We start from the raw sequence: 19,321 nt of genomic DNA on the forward strand, positions 1-19,321 counted from the left end.
CTACATTTTGCTCTCATCCAAGAGACCCTACCCCCATATCAGAGCAGAGTCCTGATCTTCATCTGCCCCAGAAGGACTCAGAGGGGAGCTGCAGGCCTGAAGTTAATTTAAGCTCATAGTTCTCAGAGAACCATGATTTAAAGTAGTGAAATTATAGTGTGGTGTAGTGGGCAAAGGACCAGACGGGGAGGCGGAGACCTTGCCTCCAGTCCTGTGTCTATGGTTAACTGTCTGTGGTGCCTTGGGCAAGTCACTTCACCTCTCTGGGCCTTGACTTCCTCTCCTGTGAAATGAGAGAGTGGGATAAGGTGATCTCTTTACCTCTTTTCATCTCTAAAATTACATGTCCCAGATCAAACCTACTGTTTGATCTGTGTTGTACGGGAGCCTCATGGACTTGAACGACTATCCAGCTAATTGGAGAGGGGAGGATGGTATTGTGGAGGAAGGAGCCAGTAGAGAACCGGATAATCCTCATACGTACTTCAGACAATGGGGATTCTGATGAAGGGAAGTCAGTCTGGTCGGGTATCTCTACTAGATTTCGTTAAAGCTTGGCAACGTCTGGCAAGCGTAGGTGGCAATTATGTCATAAATATAGTTGTTTGTAGATAATTTTTATTTAACTAGAGCATTTATCCGCTTTCTGCTTGACCCCTTCTGTTCCCTTCCCCCCAAAAGAAATTGCTAACCAAGTAGCAAAATTGACAGCAGATAGTTGCTATTATCAGGCTTGAAAATTTGGTGTCTCGTTGTCTTTTTTTTTCTTGGTGTTTTCCTATGAGGACTTCCTAATAGGTTTAGCTGCAGATGAGTATACATACTCAAATGGATCAAATCTCGCTTTACCTAAGGCTGGTAGTCCCCTTAAGAATTTACAGTCTAAGTCAGACCTTTATTAGTTTAGTTTGTTTTTGATGCTGCTCCATTAAGGAAAGTGAGCCTAATACGTTTCTCCAGTTTTACAAGATCTAAATTGCTGCTGTTTCCCTTTAATGAAGACAACAAAATAATAGTGGCAGTACCTGCATTCTAAATCTCAATCACTAAGTGATTGTGAAACCTTCAGTTTTAGTTGTCATATCTATAAAATGCTTAGGGACCTTAGAGATTGGCTACCACCTAAGACCAAGGGCTTGTTTCCTTGACCATGGTGTAGTAAAGGGTTTCATGCCCAAATGTGTTTCCTCCCCCATGGTGTCAATATAAGTTGAAGGCAGGGGGACCATGAAGACAAATGGAACTGCCAGCTGCTTGAACTTAGACACTTAGCCTGGGGCCCCTAAACCAGTTGGTGGGGGAGGGAATATATTCACCTGTTGTGAAATTAGCATACCTTTGCACCCACGAATAAAGTGGTTTTATGAGGAACCTTTTATCAGATCCATTAAATGGGTGGCCTAAACTGAAGAATTGTAACTGTCTTGGGTGGTGGTTAATTACATCACGCCAGAATTGCCACAAATTCTAGTTTAATTCTCTCAGTTGCTTAGTTTGGAAACCACACAGAGCTCTTCAGTTAGGCCTTGCCCTTTGCTGCATCCCAGCCAGACACCTGACTCCCATCCAAAGCAAATGTCATGGTTACCTTTGTAACCAGCTGATAGGCTGGGTAGCAGGAACTATATGGTTGATGGATTATTGCTGACCTACACACAGGTAAACGAAGTATAACAGGATTTGGAATGATTCTGTAGTAGACTGAAATCATTAAAACATAGGCACAATTAAACAAAAAATGTCTAATATCACCAGTGTTTTAAACCTGTTCTTAATCTTTGTCCCAATTCACTAGACAGGAGACTAAACACTGTGAGTTTTGTGTCGCTACCCAGATGGCTGTCTAGGAGTCTCTATGTTTGGAGAGGAGAACTTTCCTGTTGGATCAGATGTGTAGATGAGCTGGGGCCTGGGGAGCAGGGTTGGATCTGTCTCATCCGGCCTTAACGTAAGATGCCTTCAGAGGGAGGCCTGTGGGAGCGGCTGGGTTAGCCCACTCTCCTGATTGGTATGAGGCTGATACTCACGTGGGCTTTATTTGTCACCAAGAGATCTGTATGTAGTGGGGGTGTGCTGGCATTTACTGGGCGCTGATTTCAGTCTTAGGCTGCTTTGGTGAATTCTTGATGGTTTTTTGGCCATCATGGGGCACGGTCTTCTTTCATGTGATCAAATGGCATTAGAATGACAGTACTCTGCTGGGTACTTCTGTAAAGCAACCAGAATTGCAAATAGCCAGGCTTTGTTGGAGTTTATAGTCTGAAGTAGATAATGCTGCTGCAAGTAGCAGAATTGTAGACACAGATGTCCTTCTTTTGAATATCATTTAGTGCTTGCCAAGGGACTACGTTACAAAATACTATTCTGAGGCACTTCCTGCTGAATTGACATATTACTGCACAGGTTGACTTGAGGTGCTTCTGCGTGTGTGTGGTGCCCTATGGGACTGCTGTCCCAATGGCGGGCCAGAAAGTGTCTTACCGATAGCTCTTAAAATCAGCTCATCCAGGGGCCGGCCTGGTGGGCAAGTGGTTAAGTTCTTGTACTCTGCTTCGGCGGCCCAGGATTTCACCAGTTTGGGTCCTGGGTGTAGACCTAGCACCGCTCATCAGGCCGTGCTGAGGTGGCGTCCCACATAGCACAACCAGAAGGACCTACAACTAGAATATACAACTATGTACTGGGGGGCTTTGGGGAGAAGAAGAAAAGAAAAAAAAAAAAGATTGGCAATAGATGTTAGCTCAGGTGCCAATCTTAAAAAAAGAAAATCAGCTCCTGCATCTGTGGCTTTCGGCTAGTTATAGTCAGCAGAATAATCCCGTCTGTTTGCCATTACCCCTCACCTCTATTTTCTTACCCATCAGACACCACTTCCCTCACTGCATCCACACGTGCACACATGCAGTCTTGTCTTTCCTCCCCTTTTAGGTCCTTTGGCATTGGTACATTGCCCGCAGAGAATGCTCTTCTCACCTCCCAGTATTATTGCTGAGGTTAATAATTATAAGTTCTGATTCCTTAGCACATTCTAATCCATTTGAAATGTATTATTCTACACTTGGTGACATGCAGCTTTAATTGTTCTCAAGATTTCATGTGTCCTAAGTAGTAAAACAAAATACCCTAGAAATCTTTCTTCTGTGATCCTTCCCTCACTTGCATACCTGTTTTGAGCCTCACCTGTAATACCATAATGTGTAGTCATTAACAAGCAAAAATGAACTCCTAAGTCACTTTACCTTCACTTGACTGCTGTGGCCAGCCGTGCAGTGGATTTGAGCCCTGGGGAGGAGCCCCTGCACTGCAAAAGGCAGACTGGTCTTTGATGGCAGGTTGGAGGTTCCAGGAATTTAGGTACACGCTCTATTGTGTAATCATACTCTATTGGAAACATGCCAGTGTCCTTGCTAGAGTTATACAAGTATTCTTGGTTTGGAGGAATGGTTTTCTTAACCTTAAATAAATAAAACTAAAGTTAGGATTATGCAATATAACAGTAATCCAATGAACATAGATGAAAAATTAGTAAGAAAAAACAAAACCAAAAGACAGCCTCTGAACAGATCCTGGAAATCGGTGTGGTACTCCTAAAAGAAAAATCTTTTCTGTGAATCAAACTTATGGACAAAGAGAACAGTTTAGTGGGTACCAGGGGGAAGGAGGCTTGGGGGTGGGCACAAGTGGTGAAAGGGCACATTTATATGGTGACTGCCAAATAATAATGTACAACTGAGATTTCACAATGTTATAAACTATTATGACCTCAATAAAAAAAAAGCCTCTGAACAAATCCTGGAAATTGGTGTGGCACTCCTAAAAGAAGAATCTTTTCTGTGAATCTTCTGCCCTTCCTACCTCCACTCCAAAAGATCACAGTATTTATTATAATATTAGAATATAATAATCTGCCTAATCAAATTTTTTTTTAATTTTAAGTATCTTTACTGTTTTTAGTTATCCTACTAAACTAGCACTACAGTGTTGCCTTATCAATTTAGCTTTTAGAGATGTACAATTGGGTTAGACTTGATCGATTTACATGCCACCTGAGAAGTGCACGGCTCTCTGCTTCACAGCAGGGGTCTTCTGTGTGTGTGCCCTTTTTGTGGGGCCTGGATGTGCCGGTTTTGTAAATGGAACCGATACTGCAACACTCACCACGTGTGGATCACTTTGGACACTGGGAATGAGACGAGTGTGTGCATGGCACCACTCCTTCCCACTGACTTCGAGTTGAAAAGTCTCTTATTTTTATTAACCTTCTTTCTGACCCTTGTTATTATTAGGTAGTCAGTTAACCTGTGGACTGTTTCTTGAGATGAGTGTCTGAAATTTAAGAGTTGTGTTTCTCTGGAAAATGCAGTATTCTGAAACCCTGGTGAGGGGCAGTGTTCCTGTGTTCTGAAGCTCAGAGGAGCCTTCAGGGGGCTTCTCTGCTGTTCTTTCTTGAGGGGCAGAGTGAGTGGAAATGAGCAGCCCCCGCTGTGGTAGAGGTGGCAGCTGAAACCGAGGCCCGAGGCCTTGCTGGTTGTCCCCTCCAGCCCTGGTGAGCTGCCGCCTCGCCTGACTAGTCCCATCTACTAGTTGAGAAATTGGCGGGGTTTTATTAAAGGCTGTTTCATTTGTTTTTGTGCTGCTTAAACACATGCCTATCCCTTGTGTTCATCATCCTCTTTGCCGAGGAGTTTTTCTAAGCAAAGTTATTTCAGAAGAGATTTTTTTTCTTACCTGAAATATAGGGAGTTAAGTTCATTAATGCAAGAACAACTAACAATTAACTGAGTTTAGAATATTAGAGAATGGAATTGTTGGTAACTTACCTTTTAATCATCTCTGTGTAAGCAGTTGGTGGTTGCTTCCACGTCTTTGTAGTAAAGGCAAAGTGAGTGGCGTGTCTCATTATGAAGTGGCGTAGATCCCGGACCTCGTGAAACCTTACTTTATAACCAGAAGATTGAACATGAGGACCCAGCCCCAAAATTGCGTTTGTTTTCATGAGAGGGAGACTCTTAAAGTCCTGACTGGGCAGGGCTGCAGTGAGGATGGTTTGAACACTGAATCAACCTAAGTAAAATGAGCTGGTTTTACCAGTAGCCGTTTCCCCAGCATCACCTGCTCTGAATTGCCAGACTTCAGAGTCCTCAGGCTGGGCGTTTCCAGAATTGTTTTCTCGGGGTCACCTCTTGTGAGAGGGCGTATGTTGTCAGAATTCCATGAGGACCCATTAGCTAATGGATGTCTAGTTTTAGGCTAGACTAGATTACTCACCACCACTGTTCTCACCCTCTACAGTGTTACTGTGATTGTGTCTTAGCAGTCACCACTGAAGCTAGGAGAGTATGTCCCACTAGTGGGAAAAATGAGCCAGATTCCGGGGAGTCAACTTGAAGTAGATCTGCAGAGTCAGCATTTTCTTGCCATCTTCAGGCTCTCTGGAAACTAGTGTCTATTATGGGACTATTATTGCCATTTCATCCATCATAGCAAAATGGAGCACTGATGACTAAAAAGGCTGGGTGAAGGTGATATGCTAGTTCATTATTGTGCAGCAGTGTTTTTAGAAGTTCAGGTACAGATAGTTCTCAGTTGTGCTCACTATTGCAAAAGGCATCTAAAAGCTTATTTGATTCAATTAGTTTTAGCAATTATATCTGAAGGCAGGAATGTGCATGCCTTAAAAAATGGCAGGGTAGTGACCAGCCGAGTGGCATAGTGGTTAAGTTCGCGTGCTCTGCTGCAGTGGCCCTAGGTTCACTGGTTTGGATCCTGGGCATGGACCAACACACCCCTCATCAAGCCATGCTGCGGCAGCGTCCCACATACAAAATAGAGGAAGATTTGCACATATATTAGTTCAGGGCCAATCTTCCTCACTGGAAAAAAGAAAAATGCCAAGGGTAAGGAGCCAGAAATTCTGTAATATTGGGTTGGCTTATGAGAGAATAGCTCTGTTCAGAGTGGTTCCCCAGGCATTCTAATTTGAAACCGTCAAGAGCCTTCAAAGAAGAGACAGGGTTTGTGACGTCACTGTGGACATTGTGATTAACCGTCAGCACTCTCAGTTGCTAAATTCAACATCTAGCCAAACCTGGTATTTTTGCGATTTTTAGAAGACTATGTTAGGTTATGTGATTAGTGTTTTATTTCAATTCACCAACCAACCATAGACAATTGCTCTTCCTGTGGTTTCCATGATGCTTAGACAAGGCAGGTGGCTTTTGTTTCCACACTAGTAGTGAAGCAGCACTGAAATTTGTAGTAAATATTAACTCTTTTTAGGACTAATACTGTGATAAGATATATTTGAGGGTATATAGTTCATTATAATTGTACTGTAGGCTTTAATAACAACACCAAAACTCTTCTGTTCTGGGATGCACACTCTTACTGGGAGACCTCTGCCCCTTGTTTGGAGGATATTAATGATCGAAGGTGGTTGAGTTGCCTAATGTCCTAACTTTACCTGGAACTTAGGAGCTCAGGGAAGCTCCTTTAACTTCCAGCTTCTCTCCCACCTGCTGACGTCTCCATCTCCTTTCTATTTTATGAAATATTCATTGCAGACTACATGATCATATTATAGAGCATTTGGAAAATAGGGGAGAAAACAACTATTGCTACAATTTTGCAATATTTTCTTCCTCTTTTTTTTCTGTATGTATTTTTTTTTTAAAGCTGTGTGTGTTTGTGTGTGTCAGGACTGTTTCAGTTGTGAGTGATGGAAACCTAGTTCCAACAAGCTTAAGCAAAGAGAATTTATTGTGAAGATTGGGGTGCCTCTGAGCCCAAGGACAGGTACTTGGCTAGGCCTGAGGAACAGTGGAAGCCGGGGCGTGATCTCCCGATCTTTCAGCTGTGTTTCTTCTCTTTGTCTTACTCTTGTCCAGCTTTTTCTACATGGAGGAAAATGCATTCACAGAACTCTCCCAAGTTTAGCTTTTTACTGCTTCAGTCCCCCAGAGAGTTCAACCCAATTCTTGTGTGATCCCAAGACCTAGTGTACAAAATGGTTGTTCCAGGGCTGACTTTGATGGGTGGGGGCAGTGCAGCAGAGATTTCTACCTCTTGGCCCTAGGTGTGCATACTTCTTCCCTTTTCGTTTATTCAGTCTCCAAACTGCCCCCACCTGACAGAAGCCAGCCATCCCGTGTCAAGCTGCAAGCCCAGTCCCCTCTTCCCAATGGGAGACAGCCCTGTGTCCTTTAGCTACACCCTCGGTGATCCTGTCACAGGGCCACTGTTCTCCAGGCTAGGGTGCTCTGGGCAGTGTGTGCTCCTCCGGTTCAGGTGTGAGCGGGTCCAGGTCAGTCTTGTCACCATGTATATACCCTTTGGGCTAAAAGAATTTTAACTATCCCCCAAACAGTTGGTATACATGGTTTTTGGGTTCCCGGCTTGGGCAGGCACCACCATTGAGGCTTCTGTTTTTCTAGTCGGGTCGTACTGAGACTAAGTTCCTAGTTTGAAAGGTAGAATCAGAGGATAGACTTAGCAGACCCTTATTCCTCAGACTTAAGGTTTTACACAGAGAACAGCATCAGCAGGCAGTGATAAAGCCTGCTCTTGGTTCCCCCATTCCAGGTGAGTCGGCCCTGCTCTGGGCAGAGTAAAGGGCGGAACGAGCATGCTCTTCCAGGCCAGGCACAGGTAAGAGATGAGATGAATGAGGTTCTGGCAGCTGCTTCGCCCCCTCTGCCAGCGGGTCTCCACCACGGAAAAGGAATGCAGGGACTGGAGTGTTTGTCCTGCCACCTCAGGCTGCCCTGGAGAGAGCCACTGGGCTTTCCCTTTTAAGGAATTAACTAGATGTCACCCTGGCTCTTACAAGAGTGACCAGGTATTGTGGAGTCAGGCTCTCATGCACAAGGAACCTCCCAATGTTTTATGTTTAGTGCTAAAAGCCAGCCATACTCTTATATTTTAAAAAGAGCATTTATGCTAAAATTCAGACTGTCATAGTATAAGCAAATTGAGTTGGCCTGTTTTTGATGCAAAACCCATAGTAACCAGCTAATTTGCGGGGCAGTATTGTGACAAAGGAAGAGAAAATCTCATTACAAGGTGGCATTGCTGTATGGGCCCATACCTCAAAAGGATGTTGTCCTGGGAATCCTTACTAGCTATTGCCTGCACATGTGTGCATTATGCACATGCGAATGCACACACAAACCCAGCTGCTCCCATGGAAACCATGTGGATGAGGGTATAGTTCCTAGCAAAGCTGGAGGACAGGGAGAGCAAAAGAAATATGTCCAATATAATTATAACCACAGTGTACATTAAATTTTGGATTCTATAATTTTAATATGATAACATATATAAACATTTTTCTGTATTGTAGATTTTTCCAAGTGCTATTTCAGTGACTACATAATATTCTCTTGAGTGTATGTGTCATAATTTGTTTCAGCCATTTAGATATTATTGGAAGTTTGTATCTTTCCAGTTTTTCGTGTTTATAAATGGGATGTAATGAGTATCATTGCACACAGAGTTTTTCCCATACCTGGAATTATTTCTTTAGGATATAGAAGTAGAATTACAGGATCAAAAATGTGAGTACTTCTATGCTTTCCAGAAAGATGGCACTAACATAATTTTCATTGCTACCAACAATGGATGAGAAAGCGAATTTCGCTACCTTTGGCTATTTTCTGTAAAATGTTTTTAAGTTCATTAAGCATAAAAGGTACATTTTGAATTAAATTATATTTTGATTATAGATGAAGAACAATTTGGGTTATGTTTTTCACATATTTTCCTTTATAACATGTCTCTTTTGAAATCTTAGTGTGTTATTAACTCTTTATATTATGAGAGCTGGTTTTCCTATTTTGCTTTAAACATTTCCCCCTAATTATTTGTCTTTTAAGATTTCGTAAGCGTTTGTGGGTGTGTTGGCATTCTTCTTTATCATGGAGTCTTGCAAGATGACCAGGTTTTAGAAAGTAAAATATAACCGAGAGGAGGAAGTCAGTTAGAAAGCTGAGTGTCCTTTCTCCCTCTGTTTCAGTGGAGGCTGCTGGTGGATTATTTCAGAATCCCTGTCCTTGTCATGTTAGATCATAAGCCTGTCTGTCTGCAGGAAGGATTGCTGCTCAGATAGAATAAGGCAACCTGATCCTATTCCTGACTCAGCTGTTGTCTAGACGTGTGCCCTTGATGGGAACTTAGGGTCTCCAACCTCAGTTTCTTCACGTGTAAGATGGCAGATTTTAGAAAGATAACTTTTGGGGGTGGGGGTCTGGGATCGTTTATGCCCAAGGTGAAGGTTCATACTGACCATGAAGATTCTTCTACATCTCATTGCAGATTTTTGGAAGTCCCAGCACAGTGACGCTTCCTGAAACCTTGTTGTTTGTGTCAACACTGGATGGAAGTTTGCATGCTGTCAGCAAGAGGACAGGCTCCATCAAATGGACTTTAAAAGAAGGTAATTTGGATTTGGCCATTGGGTAACATGGATATTTGCTCAGCTGCTTCCAAGGAAACATTGCAGAAAAGGAGAAAAACAGTTATATATTATTTAATAAAATAAAAAAGGATAATGGAGTCAAGGAGAGGAAAGGGAATTATACTCAAAGGGTACGTTTACAGCTGGAATTGTGATTATCCACTAAGTGCATCAGTTGAAGAGGCGTGCTTTATCCTTTTTTTTCCCTTTTTTCTTTTTTTTGCTTCTGTCCAGATTTCATGTTTAAATGGCTCTAGGCTTTTCTATTAATAGTACTGCCCGGTTGGTCTCCATGAAGACATGCTGCATTAGATTTTTTTTAAGTTCTAACGATTAGAATCTTATCATTATAATTACAAGAAGGTATCTTCTCTGACCTCAAATTACTAATTTATTTTTATAGAAGCTAAAATAATTGCCGGCTGTCAGATTTGACATTCGTCCACATTAGCCACTTTATTGGCTCTTTACGGTGAGGGGAGTAAAAGACTGAGCTTGTTGCTCATTTAATCCACCGTGCTTCCATTTTATGATCTTGTGTTCCTGGTGACAGCAGAGTGGAGTCCTACAGCTGGGAAACTGTATTCGATTTCCAAAGTAATCTGCCCAGGTAAAGCCATGTATATCCCAAGATTTGGGGCTTTCAGTGTCATCTCTATTATTCTGTCTAGTAATAATTCTCATTTGGCCCTAGATTAGGGTCTGACCAGCATGTTCTCTTCCGTCACTAATCTGTGACTCATTATTTTCATGAGCACAGCAAGTGTTTTTCCTTCCTTAATAAAATGTTCCAAAACAGTATTCTAGATGGAAAAATATTGGCCTATGTCAGAAGGTCACGCATCATCTTGTCAATTTAGCAGCAGACCTCGTTCCCATCCATAGATGATGGCAGCTGGGGGACCACAGACCACCCTGAGTATCTGGGTCCTGCTTGCATCAGCAAGAACTTTAAGCAACCGAAAGGACCGGCTATCTCAGGAGTCAGTGGCCACAAGAAGACTGTAGAGCTGGGTTTTGGCGTTGCATTACAGGCTCCCAGAATGTTATCAGCACTGTCTCCCCTTCGTGTTTAAGCCTTCTCATGTTTTTAATACAAACAAAAGCAGAGTTCTTTAAATTTCAGAATTTCTGATTTTGTGCAAAGATGACAATCAAGTCACAAAAGGATTGAACTAAATATTTTCACGGTTAAATGTTAGTGCTGTTCCTCAGTTTCAGTCTTTCTAGGCAGGGCATTTCTGCCCCAAGCCACTTCATTCTTCTGCTTTGCTTTTCCCTGCATGTATTGTTTGAAATTGATCTTCTCCAAGTCTTAATTTTTACAAGTAGCATTGGCTATATCTGGAAAACTGTGTCCTGCCTTGTTTGTTACTTAGCCAAACATAAGAGTCAATCTGTTCTCTCCTGTAACTTAGAGCTTAAAAATTTGCCTCTTTCATAATTGAACACGTGTTTAGAGAACCTAGTCTGTGAAAGATACTATATGGGGCACAAAGAAGAAAAAGACAGTTCTTGCCTTCAAGGAGTCCACAGTCTGCTAGGGAGAAATGACAAGTACACAGAACTGCAACAGAGAGCAGAGTGTTGTAACTGCCAAAGAGAGGTGCTAGGAAGTGCTGTGAGCCCACGTCCATCTGCGGGGGCAGGAAAGACTTCGTGAGGCTGTCATGGTAGAGCTGAGCCTTGGTGCATGGATTGAATTTCAGTGGGGAGTGAGGCCTGGAAAGGAGCAAAGGAGGCAGCAGGTTCTAGGGTGCAGGGACAGGTCCTGTTTGGGAGGAGCTTAGGGACAGAGGTGGAGGGAGGGAGGCCCGTAGAGGGTATGTTGAGCCCTACTGTAGCACTGAGGCATTTGCACTTGAATGAACAGGAAGTTGGGAGCCATAATGTGATTGAGCAGGGGAGTGGCTCAGCAGGTGCTCTGCTTCCAGATTAATCCAGCAGCGGTGTGTGGGATGACTAGAGACAGGAAGGCCAGTGAGAGGTGAGACAGACCTGAAAAGGGGGGCAGGGAGAAGGAAAGAGGTGGGAAGGATGAGAGGCGTGCCAGAAATAAAATCAGGAGAATCCAACAACTGATTAAGTAGGCAGAGCAGGGAGGAGTTAAAAGACACAAAGGAAGAATTAGAGAAATCCCATTGAGGTTTAATAATTTCAAGTAATAGTCAATATGTTCTAGGTCTCACTGTTTTTTCTGAGAATGCAGTAGCTTTTTAGCTAAATTCAGCCCGGATACCAGTAACCTCAAAATATATTTCTGTACAAAGATTAAAGATGGTGATGTATAGAGACCCTGAGTTTTCAATTTAATTCTAATCTTGCAATTATAACTAAAGATTTCAAAATTGATATTTGTAAACCATTGATATGTAAGTAGATTATAAAGATATCCAGATATTGTTTTAGGCCCTAAGGTACAGCGAGTGAAGGAAATGGACAAAATCCCTGCCCTCGTAGAGCTTTCATCCCAGTGAGGAACAGACAAGAGATAAATTACGCAGTGGTGGTAAGCCCTATGGAGAAAAATAAAGCAGGAAAGTGGACTAGGCAGGTCAGGTGTGGGGTGGGGGTTAAGCAGAGTCGGCCCACTGAGAAGGCATCATTTGAGCAAGAACTCAAGAAGGCAGGGGAGTCTTAGGCAGAAGCTATAGCAGGGGCAAAGGTGGCAGTGTGCTTGGCCTGGTGGAGGAAGAAAGAGCATGGAAGTGGGAGTGGCTGAAGTGGGGTAAGTAGGGGAAGAAGGAGATGAGCTCAGAGGGCCAGTCATGTCGGCATGCAGTGCTCCCTTTACATAATATTTATTATAAAAATGCCCGTACCACTATCCTGAAATGAAACTTATAGATAGTAACCTACATACACAGTTTTAAAAAGAAAAATGTATCACCCAATTGATAATCTGAAATAATAGGAAAGTAATTTTTAATCACGTGTGTAATGTAACATGTAAATGTTCGGACACGTGCTGACCTTACTGACACGCCACCTATGAGTGAGTGCAATGCCTCTTAACGCAGACTGATGGAAGTGTGGACTAGGATACCACGATTCCTGTGAGGACTGGATTTCCAAGATGGTCAACAACTCTTGGTAATGTTTCAAACAAAAAAAGGACATCCTTACCTGATTTATACAGTAGTCATATTCCAAGAAGATTCAGTGTATAAAATCATGCAAAAAACACTTTTGTGCTTTAATGTAAAGCAGTTAGGTTGTAGGCTTTTGGCTCATGTGAGTGTCTGGCAGAACATCAGAGCAGCCTGCAGATACGGGGTGATCTTCGGCTAAGCAGGACTACCAATCATCTCTGGCCCCCACACTTAGTGCCTGTATCGCCCCCCCATTCCCTGTGACCACCAGGAAATGCCCTCACAGATTTCCTGAGCGCTGCCTAGTGAGCTGTGCCCTCATGGAGACACCAGTGGCTGGTGTTAAGGATGTTGGCTTTTTCAAAGCCATTGGAGAAATCTGAGCAGAGGAATGGCATGCCCTGGTCTTATGGAGTGAATGTGTTCCCCCGCAAAATTCGTATGTTGAAGCCTTATCCCCCAATGTGATGGTATTTGGAGTTGGAGGCTTTGGGAGGTGATTAGGTTTAGATGAGGTCATGAGGGTGGGATTAGTGCCCTTAGAAGAAGAAGGGACCAGAACTCACGCTCTCTCCACCATGTGAGAACACAGTGAGAAGGCAGCCATCTGTAGGCCAGAAGAAAGCTCTCACCAGAACTCAACCATGCTGATACCCTGCTCTTGGACTTCCAGCGTCCAGAACTATGAGAAATAAATGTCTGTTGTTTAAGTCACCCAGTCTATGGTATTTTGTTATGGCAGCCTGAGCTGACTAAGACACCTGGCCTCCACTTTACAAGATCAACAGGTGCTGTGTTGAGACTAAACCGATGTGGCCAGGAGGAAGCTGGAGACCAGGTGGAGGCTACTGCACCAGTCCAGGCAAGGAACAACACAGGCTCGGGCCTGAGTGGCAGTGAGGAGTCAAAGTCAAATGGAAGAAACTTGCTGATGCAAACGGAGACCTTTAACTCATCAGACTGGGTTCTGCAGAATATGTACCTGTTATTTCATTTCATGGTTTCCTAACTTGTTTCAGGGGTCAACAAACTGGGAGTGTCTTTTTTTTCTTTCCACAGAGTGGTTTTGGCAGGTGCTTTTGTAACTCAACCAAACATGTGTTGCTGTTCCCAGAAATGGAGATTTCTTACACCGTAGCAGCAAACTACACCTAGTACAGAAAACGAGTTTTATTTGTTTTCAGAAACTAATTTGAGCTCTGACATTTTATGTTAGCTGTGATCTTTTTAACCTGTGATTTTTGTAACTGTAGCTACACCACTGTCTGTCTCTGAAATTTCACCAGCGAATATGGTTGAGTCCGTTTCGTCTCTGCACCTTCAGCCCAAGTGCAAACTCAGAATGTTGCTGTCGTGTTTTGTGTTAGATTCGTTTTACGAAGCGCGCTTTTGCCTGGTGGAGTTGAAAGCACTTTCTTTGGCATTGCCAGGGCTGCCGCAGGGCTTCTTGCGCTTACCTTGAAATACTACTTAATGCTGTTTCTTCACATTCCAATCTTCATCCAGTTGCAGCTTATTCTTTAGCAACCCTACCTTTCCAGCAATAGTAGGCACGAGGACTGGGTCTAATTTAGAACCATTCTCTGCTAATCATGGAAATATGCTACCATGGCTGCTGTCCCACCCAGATGGGCCTGGACTTATGAGATGTCCCTTGAAGGGTTAATATCGGAGATTTCTTATGAGGGAAGGATTAGAACAAAATTAGTTATTTGAAATTTGAAGAAAATCTTCCCCTGTGAGTTTCCCTTTTTAACCACGTGCCTCTTCCCATAGTTCCTCCTGGTGCTGACAGCCATGGTCCACGCGGGCTGGAAAGTAGAGTGATGCCTTGCTACTTGATCACTGAGTCCCTGTCTTGTAGACTGAAGAAGTGTCTCCCAAATCTGACTCCTCTTCTGTGTCCCCCTTGCCAGTGTCTTAGCCAGGCTCTCAACGTCTGCTTCCTGGATTAATGCAGCAGCTTTCTGACTGCCATCCCTGCTGCCTGTCTTATCCTGCCATTCGTCCATCATGCTGCCGCCAGACATGCCCTCTAAAAAGACTCGTTGGACCATGCTGCCCTCCCTGCTGAAATACCCTTGGTGTTGTCTATAGCAGAGCTACTCCAGGTGTGGTCTGCCCACCTGTCTTACCTGCCCACGAGGAGAGAACAAAAGGGAGAGTAAGCGTCATCCATGATGGGTTGGAATTTTCAACACCACAGTTAGTATGAGAAGCACCGGACAGGGTCAAGTCTGACCTCCTTAGCATGCGTGCACAGCCCTTTACCTTCCGGCTCTCACCCAGCTCTCCAGCCTCAACTCCCCACCCTCGCCCAGCAGGTGCCCTTGCTAGCAAGCAGCCACATAACTCTGTCTCTCTCCAGGCCTCAGAGACATGGCGCCTTTGCTTATGCTCCCAACTCACCAGCAGCCTGCAATGTGGGACAGGCTCTTGTTCATCTTTAAGATGCCCTTCATAGGTCACCTCCTTGACTCCCCAAGTAGGGTGAGCCCTTCCCTCATCTGGGTTTTGGGGGCACTTCATTGAAGCCTCTGTCATGGCACTTCCTGCTTATTGTGAATTTCTGGCTACATTTGTCTTCTGGCTGGATTTATAACTCCTTGAAGATGGGGTTTCTGGACAGCCAGGGATGCTCAGTAAATGTCTGAGCCCCTTAATGCTGACTTGGGTCCCAGAACCCTTCTGACTAGACATCTTTTGGGAGAAACAGATGAAACTTGACTTTGCCTCCTCAGGATGCGTCATCTGTCACTCATACCATGGTCGTGGCAGTTTCCAGTTCTAGTTTCTGATCCTGAGTTTCACGTGGCTTTTTGTGACTTTCGACAGGGGCTTTCTCTCCTGTCTCTTAAGCAGTGTGTGTGTTCCTCGGGAAGAGACAGGTCTGCTCTCAGAGGTATGAGGGAAACATGAGAAGGGGAAGTTGTGCAAAGAGATGACGTTTCGTTAATAGTTCTAATCTGTTTTCTCTTAAGGAATTTTCTAGGCTTAAGATATGCATCACTACCTTTCTACCTCATTGCTTAAGCACAAGAAAAGTGTTTATTTGCTCTCCATTGTTTTTGAGGACTGAAAACTTTGTGAGAGGGGATATGAGAGAGGCCTATTTCTGTTTTTGAATATCTTGAAAATATGTTTCCTGTCTTTCTCTTTTTTGTATTTTACTTTTATCATGGAAGATCCGAAACGTACAAACATAGAGATCATTATATAACGAACCCTCATGTACTCAGCCCTCAGCTTCAACAAGCACCAACTGGTGCCCAATCTCGTTCGTCTGTACCCGCATTCACTTCCCGCCCTCGTGCTTGGGATTTGCTTCAAAGAAGTACATCTCTCAGTGCAGAGGGGAATCATACACAGCAGCATAGATTTCAACTCCAATGGATATTCTTTGCAGCATTCCTTGGTGTGTATTGGAATTCGGTTGTGAATGTTGAAGTATGTGGATAAAATGCCCTTTTTGGCTGTGACTTAGTTACTTGTCCCTTTGTTCATCTTTGGATGGCTGTGCAAGGTTTGATGGCACTCCTATCAGTCAATAATGAATTCTGTGAAGTTATGACATCCTGAGAGGCCATAGAGAGTTCAAATCGTATCTCCCCCTTTAATTCCTTCACGACCGATTATAGCATTCAGTGTGAATTTTTAGTTCTGAGTTACTTCTGCCAGGGTGGAGATGAATAAGAACATAGTAGAATTTGACTCCCTTTAGTATGGGCGGTTTTTCAGATTACTTTGGTATTTTCACTTGATCGTCTTCGTCAAACGTGACATTTGGTGACTTGTAGAGGTTACCGGTAGAGGAAAACGTGTTACATCCTTTCCCAGTTCTGATAAGATTTGGAATTTGAGGAGCTTTTGATTAGATGTCTATTTTTAAATGCGCTCCTTGTGGAAGCTGTACTTTGAGGAACGTTTGAGACTTTCTACCCTACAATTTGGACCTAATAACTTTAATGAGAGTTACAGGTTTAGATTGTGGAAGTACCTTTCCTCTCGAGGGAGGAAATGAGCTGCCATTGGGGAGAAGTATCCCTGACTGGTTCATTTGAGCGCATGAAACATATTTGAGAGACATAAGTTTTGAGTTAAGGGAGGGTGAATGACCTTTTTTACCAATAATTTTTACCAATAATTTTTATGAGAAAACAGTATTTGAACCTTAAGCATTCTCTTGAGGAAATGGCGGTTATCACATTCAAACTAGCTAATCTCGTTTCGGTGTCAGCTAGGATTAAAATCTCTATGTCCTCTATAACTCATTCCTTTCTTTCACTTCGTTTTTCTGATCAGGACTCAGTTTTATTGATGTTTCCCCGCCCATGTCTGTTTCCTGACTACCCCTCCTCCACCCCCACCCCCGCCCCCATACTAGCTCAGGCTGTCTTTCTTGGGTTACCTTCCTCACTACCCCTTTATGATTCCTTCTTCTCCTTCTCATTCACCTTGTACCCGGATGCTTGCCTGTCGCATCTTCCTGTGAAAAGGAAAACCTTCTCTTTTCCTTGGAAGCCTCCAGTCAGTCCCTAGTTAATGCCCGCCATACCACATCACAAAGTTTTCACGACTTTCTTCTCTGTGGTCTCACTGCCTCCTGTCCAACCTTATCTGGATCACTCTGCACAAAGAACACTTCACACTTGCCAAGGCTGTGTCCTCATTCCCGCAAACAGGGTGATGGTTCTTCACTCAGGTTGTCCTGTCATCCCCACGCTGTGGATCAGCCTTCTTCATGGAGTCTTCCCCAAGCGCGCAAGCCCTCACTGGTTTCCCTCACCTGGGAAATCCTGTGGCACCTGTGGCATATACCACATGCATGTTTCAGCGGTTCATTATATATGTTCCATGTGTATCAGCTTTATAAGCTCCTTTCTTTATCCTGCGCGGCACATAACAGAGAATCAAGGTGATGGTAGATGGCTGACATTTGTTTCTGGGATATGTGTGGTAAATCTCAACAGATAATTACTAGTCGTTGGGTTGTCATCCTCCTCCCCAGACAGAAAGGGAGAGAGAGAAGGATGAGGCTCTTGAATATTTGGTGTATGGGGAGGCTTACAAGGAAGCGAAAGCAGTTGGGACTTCATTTGTGGTCTTTTGATCCTTAAATACCCTTCAGGAGGGCCAACCCAAAACATTTCAAATCATTGCTAGAGGTGCGCTTAGAAGGGGCTGGTTTGGCGAATTTCTGACTGTGTCACGACATCTCAGTTGTACCTGGAGAAGTCTTTCAGTCAGAGAAGCAGCTGGGTGTGTAGGGGTCGGATAGGGGGTTGTGCTTTAGAAAGAAGAGTGAGGTGCAGTGGGGCAGTAAAGCCAGTGCTAATCTAGATTCCACCAGAGAAGCAGCGTGTTCCAGAAATATCAGTGCTCATCTGGAGAAGAGAAGAGAATGATCTTGTAAGGTTCCTTGAGCTCCAGTCAAATGGGCAATCTGTTCTTGTGGCTTCTGTAATCAAAGGGATCTTATTCCTTCCTACGTGGAAGAAAGTCTGCCCAGAGCTACCTCCAAAGAGAGGCCGTCAGTCCTGAGCTCCAGTTTGAAACAATTATTTAAATTTTGGTTGACTTCATCAGAGACATTATTCTGCTTTGCTAGCTTATCACCCCCACGTTTTCCGCGTGCCCTCACCAGTGCTGATGAGCCTCTGTTTAGCGAAGCCTGAAATGGGGCTGCCAGGGTCCTTCATGCTCTTCAAGTGGATTTCCCTTCAGTCTCTTTGAACCCTGTGAAATTATAGATCAGGCTGTCACGATTTTACAGGAGGGCAGGAAGAACAGGCTTCTTTTCAACCTATTGGAAAGATTTTCTTAACCTCTTTGTAGCTTCTCTCTCTTTTTTTAAATTTTTATTTTAGAAAAACTTCAACATACACAAAAGTAAAGCAAATAGTATCTTGAAACCCTCAGGCACACCCACCGCCCAACTTCAGCACTAATCAACGCATGTGGCAGTCCCCTTCCCTCTCTCCTCCATTATTTTGAAGCAAATCCCATATCATTTTTTCCATAAATTTAAGTAATTTTGAATGTGAGTGAACAAACAGAACTATGCCTGGGCAGCTCTTTCTAGCTTTTTTCGTGTAGATTTTTGTGTGGAAAAGTACACTTCTTTAGAAAAAACTTATTTGAGTGACTATATTCCGCATAAAATATTGAATATCTTGAGTTACTGACTTCTCTTCGTTCTGCAAACAGCATTACTTACTAAGTATGAGGGGAGAAAAGCCCTGGGCTGCAGTTACATGGGTGTTCACTCTCTGATTATTCATTAAACTGTCATAAGCTTTATGCACTTTTCTGTGTATATTTCACAATAAACAAAATAGATGGTCCCTTCCCTTCAAAGTGCTTAAAATTCAGTTCAGCCCCCAGATATTTGAGAATCAGAGAGGCTACGTGCAATTAAGCACCTGTCCCTTGAGAAATGTGATAAATGCATCATAAAAACATGTTTCTGATTTTCTGGAGAAGAGGGCATTTGAACTAACCCCGAAGGACAAGCAGATTTGGGTAGATGGAGATGGGACAGGTAATAGTGAGCACAGGGATCAACACGAGACCGTGGAGGGAGTTTGGGGAAGAGATGTGATTGAAAGATAATCACGGAGAAGAATTGGGCCCAGGTTTTGCAGAACCCTGAATGCTTAGGCCTGTGGTTCCCAAACCATGCGGAGGGCCCCCAGGGTGCCATAGTGAATTCACAGGGGCACTGCAGCTTGTTTTCAGTGTTTGAGAGAAACAGCAATACTCCAAAAGGTCAAAC

The 19,321-nt window shown here is 43.5% G+C and overlaps 1 protein-coding gene across 2 annotated transcripts in view; it reads left to right on the forward strand.

Annotated features, from left to right (window-relative positions):
• The window catches only part of ERN1 (endoplasmic reticulum to nucleus signaling 1), an 81,917-nt gene that overhangs the window by 16,158 nt on the left and 46,438 nt on the right, over window positions 1-19,321 (forward strand). For both annotated transcript variants that reach the window (XM_023652216.2, XM_070226058.1), the window contains exon 2: window positions 9,313-9,433. In XM_023652216.2, coding sequence (XP_023507984.2) covers window positions 9,313-9,433 — 121 coding nt within the window. The remainder of the gene's footprint in view (window positions 1-9,312; window positions 9,434-19,321) is intronic.

Source organism: Equus caballus, chromosome 11, assembly GCF_041296265.1.
Source record: "Equus caballus isolate H_3958 breed thoroughbred chromosome 11, TB-T2T, whole genome shotgun sequence".
NCBI lineage: Eukaryota > Metazoa > Chordata > Mammalia > Perissodactyla > Equidae > Equus > Equus caballus.